Source organism: Pongo abelii, chromosome 10, assembly GCF_028885655.2.
Source record: "Pongo abelii isolate AG06213 chromosome 10, NHGRI_mPonAbe1-v2.0_pri, whole genome shotgun sequence".
NCBI classification, from domain to species: Eukaryota; Metazoa; Chordata; class Mammalia; order Primates; family Hominidae; genus Pongo; species Pongo abelii.
The window spans coordinates 60864899-60884454 of record NC_071995.2 but is presented as its reverse complement, the minus strand read 5'-3'; the positions used below and the strand labels follow the sequence as shown (position 1 = coordinate 60884454).

At 43.0% G+C, this 19556-nt stretch overlaps 1 protein-coding gene across 2 annotated transcripts in view; it reads left to right on the top strand.

Annotated features, from left to right (window-relative positions):
- PPM1H (protein phosphatase, Mg2+/Mn2+ dependent 1H) overlaps nucleotides 1-19556 on the top strand; it is a 291476-nt gene that overhangs the window by 122088 nt on the left and 149832 nt on the right. For both annotated transcript variants that reach the window (XM_002823467.6, XM_054527337.2), the window contains exon 3: nucleotides 12271-12615. In XM_002823467.6, the coding sequence (XP_002823513.4) occupies nucleotides 12271-12615 (345 nt within the window). The remainder of the gene's footprint in view (nucleotides 1-12270; nucleotides 12616-19556) is intronic.

The following is a 19556-nucleotide window of genomic DNA, read 5'->3' as shown; positions in this document are numbered from 1 at the left end:
TGATAGGCCTTTCCTGCTGTTGATATGGCCCCTCCACCGGTTGTATAAATACCTGAATAGTTAGGGTGGCAAAGGGAAGAATAATATTAAATAAGCTAAGGACTTGTGAATGCTACCAGGAGGATACCACTTTTTCCCTTCAGACAACTATTTCTAAATTAACAGTCTCCAAATTGTAAGTTAAAAACAATTTTTTTGGCAGGGTGTGGTGGCTCATGCCTGTAATTTCACAGCATTGGGAGACCAAGGCAGGAGGGTCACTTGAGGCCGGGAGTTTGAGACCCAGCCTTGGCAACATGGCAATACCCTCTCTACAAAAAATTTAAAAATTAGCCAGGTGTGGTGGCACATGCCTGTAGTCCTAGCTTCTTGGGGGGGCCAAGGCGGGAGGATAGCTTGAGGCCAGGAGTTCAAGACTAGCCTGGGCAAAATAAGGACACCTCATCTCTACAAAAATAAAAATAAAAAATAAATTAGCCTGGTGTGGTGGTGCACCCATGGTCCCATCTACTCAGGAGGCTGAGGTGGGAGGATGGCTTGAACCCAGGAGATTGAGGCTGCAGTGAACTATGATCATGCCACTGCACTTCCAGCTTGGGTGACAGAGCAAGACCTTGTCTCTTAAAAAAAAATGCACCCCCAATGTGTTTGTTCATTTACTGATCATTTATTGACATATAACCTACTACTGTGTATCCATAAAGTATATAATTATTTTAAAACTATAAAGATACATTTAAAATTTTTTAAATGTTTTAATAACTTAAGGGCAATAAAGATGAAAAGGCAACGTTTTAAAATAACAACAGCTAACAGTGATACAGTGTTAATTGTATGCCAGGCATTGATATAAGTGTTTTTCACACAGTAACTCATTTACTGTCTTGCTGAGAGTAAAGACTTCCTGCTATCATTAGCTAATATCTCAAGGCAAAATTCATCATTAACAATAGCGAGTATAATTCCATATTTCAACTCTCCCCTTGAGCGTTTCCGAGTATTTTGGCTAGATATGATGATGATGATTGTCAGATATGACTGGATTGTCATTCCTGGGAATATCAAGTGCCAGCTCTGACATGTTCTTATTTGCTCATGTTTTCTATCTGTAGTTTCTTTGCAGAAATTTTTTTAACCTGTTGTCTACTATGTGAGGAATAATTTTAATTTAAAATTTAGTAGTATAATCACCAGTTAGGGGCACAGGTCCCCTGCAATGGGTTGCCATATACCAAAACTAACAGGCATGGAAGAGCACCAGCATCCCATGCACGCGGAGGATTGACTTACCTACCACGCGAGGGCGCCAGTGTCATCCCGAATGAAAACTAGGGAAGCATTTCTAACGTGTCTCTTACACTCCGACCGATTGTTTTTCAATTCCCCCTCACATTCATGTGCTTCCCGTGGAGAGCACTCGTCTCAGGGGAAGAGGGATGAAGAGGTTTGCAAAACTCTAGAGCTCTGTGCAGTGAGTAAAGGAAGGCAAAACCATCGTTTCCTTAAGCTGGAACAAATACCTCAAACCCCACTCCTTGGCTTTGTGTATTTCCTCTCCTACATCTGGGTATTTCTGTTGGTCTCCACAGGAAACGTCTGAGGTTATGTCTAGAACCTCTCCTTCTCAGTTGGCACTCCATAAGAGGGGATGGGTACCTCACAACCACCCAGATGGCTAACGCTGGCTGTTTTAGTCTATGGATTCCCCGGAGTTCAGGTGCACGTGATGTGGCTCCTGTTCGAGTAGGCCTAAAATTTAAGCTGGTCATTTTTGACATCTTTGGTTGGCCCTGGGATCAGTATACCTGAAGCTGAATGGACACCACGTGCTTGTTTCTGAAATGACTTCAGCTCCTTGTTTAGTAGTTAGATTTCTGTTTGGAACAATCTTATATTTGTTGAAAGGCCCGAGGAGTCTTTTTCCAGTTAGAACTCATTAAGTTCTGGCATACTAGATTTTTTGAAAAATGGGAAAAAGAAAATAAAATTATTAAAAAGCAGTTTCCTTTTGCGAGAAGAGAATGTAATAGTGAGCCTACTGTAGAGAAAGTCTAAAAGAGAAAATGAATTTTCAAGCTCTCAATTTTTCACCTTCTGGAATCTTCCTTCATCAGGCTGCAGATGTATTCCTGAAAAGAAGTAGGTAGGCATTTGTGTGTTATAAATTGCATATAAGATTGATTCTTTGTAAATGAAATAATTTAGAGTGCAACTGGAAAACTGCCTCAAAGTTATTGTTTTGTGAGTCAGAAGTGATTTCTGCCGAATTGAATTATATGGTAAGTCAGGAAGGGGCTTGATACTGTTTTTCTTCAAGTGGAGTACACATTTAACTCATGTTTATCTGGAGCAAAAATAAGGTAAAACATTTGTTAGAATGAATATGAGTAATTTTAAAGTGTATTATGTCAAGAGCTAGGTTACTGTAATTATGAAGGGTCTGATTTGCATCCTGTGCTGGTGCTCCATCAACATTTTCTGAAGCTTCCGGAAGAGTAATGCAGAGCCATTGCCAAAACATTTGAGCAATCAGACACGTATGCAATTACTAGTAAGCAATAAACAAATTAAAATAACGCAAGCAACACTGAGGTGCAAGGCCACACAGTAACAGAAGCCAAGGAGATTAATTACACAAAGTTGTGTGGCACTGGGGAGATGGAAAGATCCCTTAACTTGGAGTCTGAAGAACTAGGTTCAAATCCTATCTCTGCCACATACCAGTAGAGTTACTTAAACTATCTGTACCCCAGTTTCACCGTTGGCAAAATGGAGTGACACCCATTTTATTGTGATGTTAGGGGGATTAAACACAGGTGCTTGATAGATTTGTATTAGTTTATTCTCACGCTGCTGAGACATACCAGACATTGGGTAATTTATAAAGGAAAGAGGTTTAATTGACTCACAGTTCAGCTTGGCTGGGGAGGCCTCAGCAAACTTACAATCACAGTGGAAGGGGAAGCAAACACATCCTTCTTCACATGGTGGTGGAAAGGAGAAATGCAGAGCAAAGGGGAGGGAAAGCCGCTATGAAACCATCAGATCTCGTGAGAACCCACTATCACAAGAACAGCATGGAGGTGACCACCCCCGTGATTCCATTACCTCCGACAGGGTCCCTCCCACGACATGTGGGGATTATAAGAACTACAGTTCAAGATGAGATTTGGGTGGAGACACAGCCACGCCATGTCAGATGTCCTTTGAACTAAGACTTCAGGGGAAATAAGAAAGGTGAACAGAAGCAACAGGAGTTGCACAGTAGAGCCAGATGAGTACCCCATTTGGCAGAACTGGGAGTCAGGAGCTCAGATGTGCAGCCTGGTCTCCCCATTTGCTCAGTGTCCCTCCAGGCTATTTAATAGTAAAGTAATTACCATTACTTCTAGTGTTTTTGCTACTCCTATGTGCTGAATATAGTGCTATACATTTTATCATTTTTAAAATATACAGTACAATTAACTTTTTCCTTTTGGTATACAGTTGTATGAATTTTAACACATGCATAGATACATATCATCACTGCTGCAACAAGGATTCAGAGCAGTTTCATCATGACAGAGAACTCCTTCTTGCTATCCCTTCATAGCCGTACCCCTTCCCATGTGCCCCCCATACCCCATGGTTAGCTGCACATTTAATACATGTTATCCACTCGCGTGATGCCATGCACTTTGTTTTTCTAACATTCATCACTTGTAATTACCTGATCATATTCTAGATTGTTAGTTCAAGGGCTTGGGAACCATGACATTTTCATTTTCTGCTGTATCCCTATTGCCCAGCATGGAGCCTGGCACATAGGAAAGGAGGCTCCAAGACATGTATCATTACATGAAGTAATCTTACTGTCTGTGCCACCATTTTGCCTTGTCCTTTATCTTCTTCTTCAAATAAGGAAATGGAGTTGAGAGAAGTAACTTCCCCAAGGTCACATAGTAGTGAATTTCAGAACCCAGATTTGTCTCGATCTAAAGCCTGTGGTCTTTCTATGTTAAGACATATCATGGTAGATAGAATATGTTTGTTTTAACTCATTTGAAAATGTGTAAGTAAATATCCAGCATTTAAAATAACTAAAATCGTCCTTGGACTGTTAAATAATGTAAATGCTTAAACCTTGTTTATTTACCATATAAACACAAAATCTTAGAGTTAATACCAAACTGAGATGTCCCTCCTTTGCCAACAGTATGAGGGGTGGATGTGCCCTAGCTCAGAAGAGATTGGATTGAGAGAGAGAGGAAGATGGTGAGTTTCATACTGGTTATGAAGGACCACGAGGCTCAGCAAATCAAGTACAGCCAGAGACGGCAATGTCTCTTCGGTTTCTTTGGAGCCCCTCTGAGATTCCCAGGGTCCTAGATGCAGGCTCCTTATTTGCTTGGCACACTTGGCCTCAGGGAGCTGAGAGGACACAGTCCTGGGTAAATAAAGCAAGATCAAGTCATCCCCAATCCTGGAGTAGGGTAGGGTTTTGATATTCTGTTGGTTTTACCAATGTGAAGTGTCTTATATAAAATCCCTATTTGCCAAGCTACTGTATTGCTTTGAAAAAATGAAAACCATTCTCTCCTTTTCTTTCTTTGTATATTTAATAAGTATTTATCGAACATCTATTCTGTACCAGGCACTCATTGGGAATACCAGAGCAAATGAGACACACCTAAGTCTCTGTGAGCAGGGCTGATGCATACTGGAACAGAAAATGGGATGCACAGGGGCTGAGGTGATCCAAGCAGGCTTGATGGAATAGGTCACGCTTCCACCAAAAACTGAAGGATAGTTTTCCAAGCAGAGAGATAGGGATCAGTGTTTCAGGCAGAAGAAAAACATGATGGTCATAGTTCCAGAGGTCACTGAGAGTTAGAAGAGAGGAAATGAGAGAAGTTCAGGACCACTGAAAGAAGCAAGAGATGTGCTGAAGAGTGAATAGTAACTAGATCATTCAGTGTCTGTAAGACATGTCAGCATCTAAGAGAAAAAAATGGCATTTTAAGGGCAGTAGGGAGTAACTGAAGATTCTGAGCAGTGAAGCAATACATGTGTATTTGCAGTGAAATCGCAGGTTTCAGATGCTTTGAAAGCATCACCTTCATACCACTTGTGATTCCCCAGGCCTATCTCTTAGATTCACAGTTGCATTGCCCTGGCCACCTTATTTCTGGCTTAGACCCCTAACCTTGACGAAGGCCCCTCACTGCTCGTGTGACATTGAGGAGACATTCATTCCTTCATGTTCCCAGGTCTGACTTTGCATCAAACCATCCTGCTTATCTTACAGCAGTTGATGGCATCATTTTGAGGAGAACCAGGTAGGAAAGAAGGGAGAATCCTCATATGCTTCTTAAAATAAGTGTACAGGCTGGGCCTGGTAGCTCACCTCTGTGATCCCAGCACATTGGGAGGCTGAGGTGGGTGGATCACTTGAAGCCAGGAGTTTGAGACCAGCCTGGCCAACATGGTGAAACCCTGTCTCTACTAAAAGTACAAAAATTAGGCTGGTGTGGTGGTGTATGCCTTAGTCCCAGCTACTTGGGAGGCTGAAGTGGGATAATCACTTGGGCCTGGGAGGCAGAGGCTGCGGTGAGCCAGGATCGCACCACTGCACTACAGACTAGGTGACAGACTCTGTCTCAAAAAAATATAATAAGGGTACAGCAAAACCTGTTTGATCATGCCACCTTTGAAAATAGATCTTTATTCTCTCTAATATTTTGGTCACATTTCAAACACATGTAGCCCTCTCTGGCCTCATATTGTTCTTTGAAACACCTCTTGCAGTCCTTCATGAGCCTTTTAAATTATAGCGATTCTTTCTTGCCACACAGCTTTCATAGCACTCCTAGGTACAGAGGCATTGCAACTCACTAGTACCCGCCACGTGGTAAAATGGAGGTTTCTCAGTCTGCCTTGCCAGACTGGAATGTCACCCTAGCCCTCAAGGCCTCTGTCCAGATGGTGCTCAGGGTGGAGTAGGGGCTTCTGGAAGGAGATGATATTTAAGCTGAGTACTGAAAGCCAGGTGGGAGTTATGTAAAGGAGGTGGTGATGGTTAGTGGTTTGTGATGAGCTGCAAGTTCTGTAGTTTGGTGTGGGTGGGATTTGAGTAAGGGCTAGAATGTGGGGAGATCATCAGAGATTCAATCAGAGACGGCAAACTGGAGGCTCACGGACAGGAGCCAGCCCACAGAGCAGGCTGTTAGACTCATAAAAGAAAATGACCAAATGTTGTGTTTTAGGAAAAATCACTCTGGTTGCAACTCAGATTATAGAGTAGAAAAATGGACTATGGCACTGTGTATAAATTAAGGCAACCTTTCCCTCTGGGGATAGGGTAAGGGTGGTCACCTTAGCATAGAGGTTGATGGCTGAAAGCATAGACTCTGGTCCCCGCTGCATAACTTAATAGGTGGTGACCTAGAGCGGTTATATTCTCTGTCTCTCATTTTCCTACAATATAAAATGCAGATAATTACCACACCTCTCACAGAGGACTGGAGTAAGGATTAAACGAGTTCATATTTGTAAAGCATTTAGAGTATTGCCTGCTATATAAGATTTATTAAATGATTGGATGGGTGGCCAGACACGGTGGCTCATACCTGTAATCCCAGCACTTTTGGAGGCTAAGGCAGGAGGACTGCTTGAGCCCAGTTCACTAGCCTGCGCAACATAGCAAAACCTCATCTCTCTGAAAAATACAAAAATGAGCTGGATGTGGTGGCACATGCCTGTAGTCCCAGCCACTCAAGAGGCTGATGCTGGAGGATCATTTCAGCCTGGGAGGTTGAGGCTTCAGTAAGTTGTGGTTGTGCCAGTGCACTCCAGCCTGGGTGACAGAGCAAGACCTTGTCTCAAAAAATAAATAAATGATGGGAAGGTTTTTCTGGACCTGTAACTGGATATATTTCTCTGACCTTAGAGTCTCTTAACACTTTAACAGCTGAGCTGAACTCTAAGCTCATAGCAGAGCCCACACTGTGGTTGTATTTCCCTGAATAGTATGTCCCTTTTTACATCCCCCTAGCATAGGAGGACATTGAAGATTTTAAAATCTCATTATAAACTTGCTTTTATCTAGTTCAAGGGATTGAAAAACAACAACAAACCATGGCATAGAAATGTTAAGCAAAAGGGACAACCAGCTAGTGGCCTAACACCTGTCCTGCCGCCACTCAGCTGATGATTGGTGTTGAAGATGGGATTAGAATCCAAATCTTCTCATCTGTAATCATTGTTCTTTCCACTTTCCTATGAGTTAGAGCTCTTACTGTTTATACCTCTGTTTTATGATGCTTTTCATTGTTTATATGTGTTTCTTATGGCCTGAATGTGACTGAATGTTTTTAGGGCAGGATTTACCTCCTACCTTAGCATCATCACTTTCACCCTTATTTCCTTTCTAATCTCACAGAATAGCTTGAGTGATATTTTAAAAACATAAATTGATTTTGTCATTCTTACTTCAGTCAATGGTTTTTTTTTTTTGTTTTTCTTTTTTTTGTTACACTTATGCTAAAGCCAGGATCCTTCATGTGTCCTGTAAATATTGAGTGGTCTAGCTGCTACCTCTCTCTCCACCCTCATCTTGCTCCTCACTCTCCCACTCAGCCACATGGCCATGGTTGAGTCTATGCTCATGCATCATGCCCCCATTCTACCGCAGGGCCCTTGAACCTGCTGTTGCTACTGCTTGGCATTCTCTCCCCTCCCCTCCTTATCTCATGAACTTCCATGCATCCTCAGCCTAGTCCTCATGTCCTCAGGAAGCCTTCTCCAATGTGTCCTGTCCCTCTGCAGGCTGGCCTTGTAGTACTAAGAATTTCTCCTTGTCCTCTCTTTGATCAGACTTGTGATCTTATGTTTATATGTGTGATGATTTGATCAGTGTCTTAGTATGTTCTCTCATTTCTCTAAAGAAATACCTGAAACTGGGTAATTTATAAAGAAAAGAGGTTTAATTGGCTCACTGGTCCACAGGCTGTACAGGAAGCATGGCTGGGGAGGCCTTAGGGAAACGTTCAGTCATGGTGGAAGGTGAAGGGGAAGCAGGCACATCTTACATGGCCAGAGAAGGAAGAGAGTGAAGGGGGAGGTGCTACACACTTTTAAACAACCAGATCTCGTGAGAACTCACTCACTGTCACAAGAACAAGGGGAAATCCACCCCCATGATGCAGTCACCTCCCACCAGGCCCCTCCTCCAACACTGGGGATCACAATTCGACCTGAGATTTGGCAGAGGACACAAATCCAAACCGTATCAGTCAGTGTCTGTCTTCCCCACTGGACTATTAAGATCAGGCCATGTCTGATATCTCTTTCAGCCAATCTTTTATCTCTACTGCCTACTCCAGAGCCTGTTGCATAGAAAGTGCTCAAATCACATATAGGTCGAATTAAAAATCAGCTATTTTATTTCTTAGCACCTAACACAGAATTGAATGGAAATCAAGTTTTAAAGAGCCCAGAGTAATGGCTCATGTCACCATATCTACTCAGTGTCTTCTAGCATTATACTAAAAATTTTATTTAATGGCTTCAGTTAAAAAAAAAAAAAGCCTTCAGTATTTATTGCTGTAGGATAGATAAGCCAACTAGCCAGAAGTAGATGTTATATCCATACCTTACCTCTTTGTCCACCAATTTTCTGAAAATAGAGATCCCAAATATTTATTTTTCTTAGTGTTTTATATCCTACCCCTCTAGTTACATTTTTTCAAATGTAATGTTTTATTTTCCCAGTTTTATTGAGGTACGATTGACAGAAATCATGTATTTAAGGTGTGCATGATTTGATATACGGGTACATTGTGAAATGACTGCCACTATCAAGTTAATACATCCATTCCCTTACATAGTTACCAGTTTTTGTGGGTTTGTGGTGAGGACACTTAAAATCTACTCTCTCAGGTAATTTCAAATATACAGTACAGTGTTACTAACTAAAGTCACCATACTGTACATTAGATCCCCAGAACTTACTCATTTTATACCTGAAACTTTGTACCTTTTGACCATTATCTCCCCACTTTCCTCAACCCCAGCCCCTAGCAACCACCATTCTATTCTCCGCTTCTACGAGTTTGACTCTTTTTTAGATTCCACATATGAGATCAAGCGGTATTTGTCTTTCTGTGTCTGGTTTATTTCACTTAGCATAATGCCCTCCAGGTTCATTCATGTTGTTGCAAATGGCAGAATTTCTTTCTTTTTGTGGCTGAATAATATCTTATTGTATGTAAATAATATACACCACATTTTCTTTATCATTCACCTGTTGATGGATGCTAAGGTTGTTTCAGTGTCTTGGCTGTTGTGAATAATGCTGCAATGAACGTTGGGCTATAGATACTGATTTCATTTCCTTTTGTTCATTTCCTTTTGTTATATAACCAGCAGTAAAATTGCTTCATATGATGGTTCTATTTTTAATTTTTTGAGGAACCTCCATACTGTTTTCTGTAATGGCTGTACTAATTTACATTCCCACTGACAGGACAGAAGTTTCCTTTTTCTACACATCCTCACTAACACTTGTCTCTTTTTTTGATAATAGTGATCCTAACAGGTGTGAGGTGCTATCTCATTGTGGTTTTGATTTACATTTTCCTGATGATTATTGATTTTGAGCACATTTTCATGTACCTCTTAGCCACTTGCTTATCTTAATTTGAGAAATGTCTATTCAGATTCTTTGTCCGTTTTTTAATAAAAAACAAAAAGATTTTTAAAAAGTGAGTTTAATACATTGTAGTAGAAATTAACCAAAATGAAGCATTAAAAAAATGAAAGCATTCTTAATGAGCTATGGGACAACCTCTAGGGACTACTACAGGTGTAATTAGATTCTTCCAAGGAGAAAAGAGAGAAGGATGCCAAAAAAAAATTTTTTAAGGAATAATGGGTGAAATGTTTCTAAATTATATGAAATAACTGTAAGTCCACAGATCTAGAAGGACAAACTCCAAGCACATGAAACGTGAAGAAAATGACACTAAGGTACATCATGCTCAAATTGCTCAAAGCCAGGATAAATGCAACTTTATTTTCTTAAACAATCTTTTTTTTTTTTTTTTTTTGAGACAAGGTCACTCTGTCGCCCCAGCTGGAATACAGTGGCAAGATCTTGGCCTCTTGCAGCCTCCTCCTCCTGGATTCAAGGGATTCTTCCATTTCAACTTTCTGAGTAGCTGGGATTACAGGCGTGAGCCACTGTGCCTAGCTATTTTCTTATACAATCTTTAGGCCTTTTCTTTTTTCTTGCCTATCTAGAACCTTCCAGTATCATATTGAATAGAAGTAGTGAGAGCATACATTTTTTTATTTTGCCCAGTGTTATGGGAAAGCATTCAATATTTCACCGTGAAATATGATATGAGCTATAGGTTTTCCCTAGATGCCCCTTATCTGGTTGGGGAAGGTCCTTAATTTCAGTTCACTGAGTTTTATGAAAGATATCGATGGTGAGCATCTTTTCACAAGCCTGCTGGCCATTTATTTTATGTCATCTTTGATAAAATGTCTCTTCAAGCCCTTTGCCCATTTTTTCATCAGCTTGCTTGTTTTGTTTTGTTTGCAATAGAATTGTAGGAGTTTCTTGTGTATCTTGAAAATTAACCCCTTATCACACACATGCTTTGCAAGTGTTTTTTCTCATGCCATAGGCTACCTACCTTTTGGTTTTGTTGATTACTTCCTTTGCTGCGCAGAAACATTTTAGTTTAATATAGTCCCACTTGTTTGTTTTTGCTTCATTGCCTGTGCTTTGGGTATCATATCTAAATAATCATTGCCAAGACCAATATCAAGGAGTTTTTTTCCCCCATGTTTTTTTCTAGGAGTTTTATGATTTCAGGTCTTACATCTAAGTCTTTAGGCTATTTTGAGTTGGATTCTGTATATGATGTAAGAATAGGGCCCAATTTCATTCTTTTGCATGTGGATATTCACTTTTCCTAATACCATTTATTGAAGAGACTCTTCTTTCCCTAATGTGTATTCTTGGTACCCTTGTCAAAGATTAGTTGACAACATATGTGTGGGTTTATTTCTGAGCTCTCTATTCTATCAGCTATTTCATAATTGAGCTCCTTTTCTCTAAGATCTAATGCATATGTAATTCAAACATGGGTTCAAAAGTGCTCATCCTGAAGTAGTCTAGAAATCCACCGGCAGCCACTAAACCCAACGTAGATGAGGGAACACGGGTTGCATGTAGCTGTAAGGCAGGAAGAGGGAATGGAGAGACAGAGAGTGACATCAGCTGGAGAACTAAGGGAGGTGGGAAGTATAAAGAGGAGATATGAATTGGCTGCATCCTGTGAGGCCTGGGCTAGACTAGGTGTCTAGGGTGAAAACATGTTCTAAAAATTTAGGATGTAGACCAAGAAAGATGGGACAATTATCCCAGCATTTAAGGGCTCTAAAAGGGGAAAATGGGTCTACTTATTTCCTGCTGGAAAACCTGAGAAAGGGTGTTTTTCCAAGGCCCCAGACCAAACCTACTCTGGGATTGAAATAGATGGGAGGTTCCAGGCACGGTGGCTCACGCCTGTAATCCCAGCACTTTGGGATAATCTTAGCACTTTAGGAGGCCAAGGTGGGTGGATCACTTGAGGCCAGGAGTTTGAGACCAGCCTGGCCAACAGGGTGAAACCCCGTCTCTACTAAAAATACAAAAAAAAAAAATTAGCTTGGTGTGGTGGCACGTGCCTGTAGTCCCAGCTACTCCAAAGGCTGAGGCATGAGAATCGCTTGAACCTGGGTGGTGGAGGTTGCAGTGAGCCTAGATCGTGCCACTGAACTCCAGCCTGGGCCACAGAGTGAGACTCTGTCAAAAAAAAAAAAAAAAAAGACGGGAGTTGAGGAGTTAGATGTTCAAGCTGGACTCGTACAGACTTGTCTGTTTGTAGGAGAGTTTTATGCAAACACCTACACTTCAAATTAGAGTAGATCTCACCCTCCAAGTAGTAGCTTATTGTATGATCATTTGGGCTCCCTTGCTAGGTGGGGAGGCAGGGACCACTTCATCCTTCTGGTGCTAGTAACAACAATGGCTCATTTGGGGACCCTTCCCTGAGTGTTTTTTTGTTTTTGTTTTTGTTTGTTTTATTTTGTTTTGTTTGCTATGTTTTGACCGCATTGTTTGCAGAGGACAGACAACCAAGTGGACCCTCAGTCCCGTAGATGTCCCACAATCTGTATGACCCTGAGGCAAAGGCCACAGCCGTTCTCACTCCTGCCTGTCATCCTCTCCCACAGGAATCCGAGGGTGTTTCCTGCCACTATTGGTCGCTGTTTGACGGGCACGCGGGCTCCGGGGCCGCGGTGGTGGCGTCACGCCTGCTGCAGCACCACATCACGGAGCAGCTGCAGGACATCGTGGACATCCTGAAGAACTCCGCCGTCCTGCCCCCCACCTGCCTGGGGGAGGAGCCTGAGAACACGCCTGCCAACAGCCGGACTCTGACCCGGGCAGCCTCCCTGCGCGGAGGGGTGGGGGCCCCGGGCTCCCCCAGCACGCCCCCCACGCGCTTCTTTACCGAGAAGAAGATTCCCCATGAGTGCCTGGTCATCGGAGCACTCGAAAGTGCATTCAAGGAAATGGTAGGTATTCCTGGGAGTCTGGGGCAGCAGGGCCAGGCTGGCACCTGCGCCAGGTCTGTCCGTCCTTCCTGGAGGGCTCCCAGAAAGTGCATGGTTTTGCCGCCTGGCTCCACCCGGACGGCCCCCTGTGATAATGGGGCTTCCATTCCCAATAGAAATTGGCAGCAGACAGAGTTCCTGGCATCAAGTGCTGGCAAAAATGTAAAAGAAGGCTGAGTGCGGTGGCTCACGCTTGAAATCCCAGCACTTTGGGAGGCCGAGGCAGGAGGTCAGGAGTTCAAGACCAGCCTGGTCAACATAGTGAAACCCCCGTCTCTACAAAAATACAAAAATTAGCCGGGCATGATGGCGGTTGCCTGTAATCCCAGCTACTCGGGAGGCTGAGGTGGGAGAATTGTTTGATCCTGGGAGACAGAGATTGCAGTGAGCCAAGATTGCACCACTGTGCTCCAGCCTGAGCAACAGAGCGAGACTGCGTCTCAAAAAAAAAAAAAGTAAAAGAAGATGAAAGAGGGGGACAGTGCATGAGGTCATAGGCTTATTAAATGCAGGCCTTATTGCTTTTATTTCCTATATTCATATTGATGCCAGCTGGTACGATTGCACTTAGATGTGAGCATGATCACCATCTGTTTTACAGATGTGTATAAAGTCCGGTGTTGGGGGAAACAGGGTTTAGGAAAGTGCTCAAAAGTCCTCATCCTATACAGATGTGATCCAAGAACGGCTGTTTTACCACAACTGGGAATGCGGTTCACACTGCAGACAAAGTGCTGGAGGAGAACAGTGCCAGGGGCCAATATCCAAGAAGTCTTAATCTTACCCAGGCATGTGGATTTGTCTGTTCGTTTCCATCTGAATGGGTCTGATCGGGAGTTCATCATCCTCCACTGTTGGCCTCACTCCTGAGCATGTCCTCGGGAGAGTGCCACAGCTCTCGCTGTCCCTTGCTGCCCCTCTGCCTGGCAGGAGTGCACATAGAAGCCACTTCTGCTTTGTTCTATACCAGCTCTTTCCCTCTCTGAGCTTACTTTATCTTGAGCCAATTGTTTTGGTTTTAAAGATTTTATTTCTTGCTCGGCAGCCTGCATACAAAGAATAAGAGATATTTAAGGATATTTATAAGGGCTTGAGTTAGGCAAGTGGGTGGTCATGGCCTTAAAACCTGGAGATTACAGGTCGGGCGCGGTGGTTCACGCCTGTAATCCCAGCACTTTGGGAGGTCAAGGTGGGTGGATTGCAAGGTCAGGAGTTCGAGACCAGCCTGGCCAATACGGTGCAACCTCATCTCTACTAAAAATACAATAAAATTAGCCGGGCGTGGTGGCACATGCCTGTAATCCCAGCTACTTGGGAGGCTGAGGCAGGAGAATTGCTTGAATCCAGGAGGCAGAGGTTGCAGTGAGCTGAGATCGCGCCACTGCACTCCAGCCTGGGCAACAAGAGCGAGACTCCATCTCAAAAAAAAAAAAAAAAAAAAAACCTGGAGATTACAAAGTGATGAGAAGCTGTTAAATGAAGTCAAAGCAGCTAGAAGCGTCTCGCCAGAACTGGGTAGGCACATGGTGCATGTTCCAAGATCTCACGGCATCAGGTAGTGTGCCAAGAAGGAAAGTAAATAACAACAATACATATCGTCATCTGTTTTGTCTGTAAGGCAAAAATAGTTCATATATTCACCCCTTAAATTTGCATCCTCTTTTTATTTAAATGTGTCCCTTCTTTGGTCTCAGCTTTTTCTCTCCTTGTTACAGAGATAACATTTACCCTTTGACTAGCAGGTGGTTTAAAATGCACATTGCTGGGCGTGGTAGTGGTGCATGCCTGTCGTTCCAGCTGCTCGGGAGGCTGAGGCCAGAGGATTGTTTGAGCCCAGGAGTTCTGAGCTATCATGTGGGTTCAGTGTCAGTGTGGTGACCTCCTTGGAGCAGAGCACCACAGGGATGCCTGAGGAGGGGTGACCCGGCCCAGGTCAGATACACAGCAGGTTATAACTCCAGTGCTTTTTTGTCACTGTATTCTAGCTTGTGCAACACAGCAAAACCCCATCTCTTAAAAAATAAAATTAAGAATAAAAATGTAAAAATAAAATGCACTTCTATCTCAAGACTGTCTGATAGCCTGCAACCCTGCAATCCCAATAAAAACACCAGGAGGCTGGAAAAGATTATTTAGGGAAAAAGGAAGTAAGGTAGGAAAATTGACTCCCACTCAGTCGTGGTGTAAAATCTCACTCTCTGCCTCTCTAGAAGCTCTGATGTCAATAAATGTTTCTAGACACTAATACTCAGAATGCCAAGTATTGAATTTATTTTTTAATTATTTAGGCAAAAATGTGACAATGGGCTCTCCATGTAATGTAATGTAATGTAATTCAGTTTGCATGGTAGAAGTGAAAAATAAAAGAAACGTTGGGATTTTCATTTCCTTCCGTTGTGACTAGTGCCACAGGACGTCTTTTACCGGGAGCTGCTGCATTCTCAATTTTGTCCACTAGAGGCCAATGTCACATTGACTCAGGGCTCCACAGGGGTCTCAGGCTGTTCCTGCCCATTAAAGGCTCAGGGTTGCTCTTAACTACTGTGCTGGCAAAGAAAGCTTCATTCAGAAAAATACTTAAGAGGCTCATTTTTAAAATATTTCAACTCTTAATGAACCAATTCATTACCTCAAATTTTTCTTGGAAACTTAGTCACCAGCAAAAACAACAATTGTTTGCTTCATTTTCATGTGTAATTCATTCAATCAATAATATTTGTTGAGAACCAACTAGAAGCCAGGCCTGACTGGGAAAAGAATATTGAGCCGATTAGGCAAAGAAGGGTGTTAAACAAGTAAAATATAAATGGGAGGAGCCTTGAGAGGGGAAATACAGGGTGACGCAGGAGTCTGGTAAAGAGATGAAGGGAAAGGTTCCCTGGGGAGGTGATGCAGGGGTGTGGGGGCTCAGGAGTAGAGCAGACATGTGCAGGGCAGGGTCGGGAGAATGAATGCCCTGGGCTCAGGAAACCTGGGTAACAAACCGAGCCTGAGAAAAAACCCAGGTGGGCCAAAGGCAATAAGCCAACATTGCTGTGGTGGGAAGATAGATCTTAAATGTAGCAATGCCAGGTGAATGAGGAGGAAGGCTGGAGCGCCCCTGTGGAGACCCAGGCCCAGATGTGCCATATCATGAACTTTTAGCTTTAAGCCATGTCTCTTCCCTGTTTGTTCCTTTCAGGTTTACCCCCATGCCCTAGCTTCCTCTTCACACTTTTTTCCCCCAGATTGTCTGTCTAGGTCCCCAACCTGCCTACAGCTTACCGGGGCTTTGCACTGTGAAAGGAAAATAAAAACTGGGCCCCCAATCCACTATGGAAATTGGAAATTACTAGGAAAAAAATTAAGCTGAAAGCTGAGTCATGGAAGAAACTGTTTCCTTTTGTTCCTAAGCAAATACTGCAGAGGAATGGTTGAATATCTCCACAGGTAGCTACACTGTGTTCACCTTATCTTACGCAAAGTGTTGATTTATTGATTTCTGGAGCCCCAGACTATCCCCTACCTGCTCCTTTTCTCTTGGAATATGTGTTTGATCATACCCTTCCTCTTTCCCCTCCGGCCCACTTTTCCCCTTTAAATACTGAAGGCTTCAAATTCATCTTTGGAGAAAGGTACAGACCACAGACTGTCTCTGTTATCTGTGTTTTTTTTTTTTTCTTCCAGGCATGTCCTTACCCTTGGCAAAATAAACTGAATGGATTGAGACCTGTCTCAGATACCTTTTGGTTTACAGCACCTTTCCGGTTGGCCTTGTTAAGTGAGAAGCTCACCCATTCTTTGGTCCTCATGGCACCTGGAAGGGTGACCATACCTTGTGCTTTGCTGGGGACTGGGCCAGTGGGTGCCTGCTGTCTTAATTGTTAATACTCTCCCATTTCACTCTCAAATGTGACCTTCTTTGGATGATAAGTCTTCTGTTTAATCACAGATGCTCTTGTTTTTCTTTGCTTCATCAGAGATTTCAGAAAAACTACACTCCAGTTTCATAGAAGCAATGCCTGTCTTAACCTTATTAAATTGCTTAAGGTGAGCTTCAGAATCCACAGCACAGAAATTATACCAGCTTCAAAATAATAGCTGGAAGGCCATTGCCAACTCCTTTTTCTTTCCTCACCCTCTCAATATTAGGTTTTTGAGAGTCATTGTCTCACCGTGTAAACCTTTGGTTTTTTGAAATGCCCACAAGCCCCACACTGTGCCAGGCAACCCTAGGACAGCTCACACAGCTGTCTATAGCAGGACAGCTTTGGATTTTCCAGATCATTCCTAAACTTTTTTTTTTTACCACAATAGCCACCCACTCTCTAATTTTCCTGTTTCTAGATGTCCTTTAGGTATTGCAGGTTTTGTGCCATTCTGATTTTCTATAATAGGAAATTCAATATTAAGTAAGATCAGTCATATAGGCATTTCGGCTTTGTGGCTCTCTTGCCTTCTCTTCCACTTTTAATCCCTAAAAGTAAAGTTCCCCAAGCCTTGCACCTAAGCCTCTAATTTGCCTCACTGATGACATTTATGCAGCTGTCCCTCTGGAGATTCCGAGTGTCACAATATCCTTAAAAGCAGAGCTTCTCCTTCACTGGGGGTTTTTGCTTTATTTATAATAGCTCAACAATGTAGAATCAGAATTCTTTGGACTCTCTTTGTTTCTGTCTACCTGCTTGTCTGTCTCCATCTGTTTGTCTTTTCCCTCAGTGGAATGCTGTGATATTATGATATTCTGTCTTCAACTCCATGTCCTGACATACAACTCCTAAAATCCTTGAAATCTTCAAAGTGATAAGTATCTTTTTGTATCCTAATGAGATGACTGGTGGCTGGCAGCCCCTGGGTAGCTTCTGGATGGGGTCTGTTCATCAAAAAGACCAAGGCAGGATTAGAAGGCTGTGCAACTAAGTAGAATCACACAGTAAGCTGCCGTTGATAATGTAGACGTCAGGTGTATTACTGTGAATAAAATGAAAGAATAGCCTAATTTAGATTTGCCCCAATAATTCGTGTGTGTGTGTGCACGCACACGCGTGCATGCATCCTCAACCTCATGGGAGGGGAGAAGGGCTGAAGGGTGAGTTGATCACCAACAGCTGATGATTTAAACACTCGTGCCTATGTAATGAGGTCTCCATAAAGGCCCAAGAGGATAGGGCTCAGTGAGCTTCTGGGTAGCTGAACATGTGGAGGTCCCTGGAGGGTCACGTGCCAAGAGAGGGCATGGAAGCTCCACACCCTATGCATCTCTTCATCTGTATCCTTTGTAATATCCTTTATAATGAACTAGCAAATGTAAGTAAGTTTTTCCTGATTTCTGTGAGCCACTCTAGCAAATTAATCAAACCTTAGGAGAGGGGGGTCTTGGGAACCCAGATTTATAGCTAGTCAGTCAGAAGCACAGGTAAACCAACCTAGGGCTTGCGACTGGCATCAGAAGTGGGAGTCAGTTGGGGGACTGAGCCCTCAACCTGTGGAATCTGATGCTATCTCCAAGTACATAATAGTGTGGAATTGAACTGGAGGACGCCCAGCTGGTGTCTTCTGATTGCTTGCTGGTTATGTGGGGGAAAACTCTCACACATTTGGTCACAGAAATCTTCTGTATTGGTTGTTGTGGGATGAGAACAGGGGAAAAACAGTTTGTGTTTTTTCCACTAAGAACTGCTCTTCTCAGTCACTAGTATTTATTGAGCTTACATCTTAAAATCAGTATTCTTTTAGACACCACTGAGGAAGTAAAAGATAAGATCTTATGGTCAGGCACTTTGGTTCACGCCTATAATCCCAGCACTTTGGGAGGCCCAGGTGGGCAGATCACTTGAGGCCAGGAGTTCGAGACCAGCCTAACCAACATGGCGAAACCCTGTCTCTACTAAAATTATAAAAAATTTAGCCAGGCGTGGTGGTGCATACCTGCAATCCCAGCTACTTGGGAGGCTGAGGCATGAGAATCATTTGAACTCCAGAGGCAGAGGTTGCAGTGAGCCGAGATCACACCACTGCACCCTAGCCTGGGCAACGGAGCGAGACTCTGTCTCAAAAACAAAACAAGGCTGGGCGTGGTGGCTCATGCCTGTAATCCCAGCACTTTGGGAGGCCGAGGCAGGCGGATCACGAGGTCAGGAGATTGAGACCACGGTGAAACCCCATCTCTACTAAAAATACAAAAAAATTAGCCAGGCATGGTGGCGGGCGCCTGTAGTCCCAGCTACTCGGGAGCCTGAGGCAGGAGAATGGTGTGAACCCGGGAGACGGAGCTTGCAGTGAACAGAAATCGCACAACTGCACTCCAGCCTGGGTGACAGGGCGAGACTCTCTGTCTCAAAAATATATATATATATATCTTTTATCTGGGGGCATTTGTAGTCCCACATTATATGAATATAGAAATATGCAATATCTTATTTATTTTGATATTCTAAATAACAAAAGGAGGTAGTGAAATGTTGATACCTTTCCAAAAGGGAAACACTGTTAAAAAATGTTCAGAAACACTCAAGTCAGAATAAATAGTACCTATTTCTGGGGAAAAAGTAGGTACTAGTCACAAAATACAGACGAACAGAAGAGAAAAAAATGCTTCCAATGAGGGGAGATGGTAACAGTTTCATCAAATACTATAAGCTTCTTTGAGAGCAGTGCTTTTCATCTTTGGTCCTCAGGTTGCCTGGCACAGCGTGGGGCTTGTGGTGAAGGTGACCTATGACCACTGGTTTTTAATACTTACTGTGTACGCTGTCAGAGGTAGGTGTGCCCCTACAACCCCCTGATTGTATCTCAGATCTTCCTTCATAGTGCGAAGGCTATGTAGCGAATCCCTCCTGTGTCCACTATGAAAAGTGAGCCATGGCTTCCTAAAGGACCAAATTCTCAGGAATTTTCCAACTGACTTCAATTCTGCTTCCCAG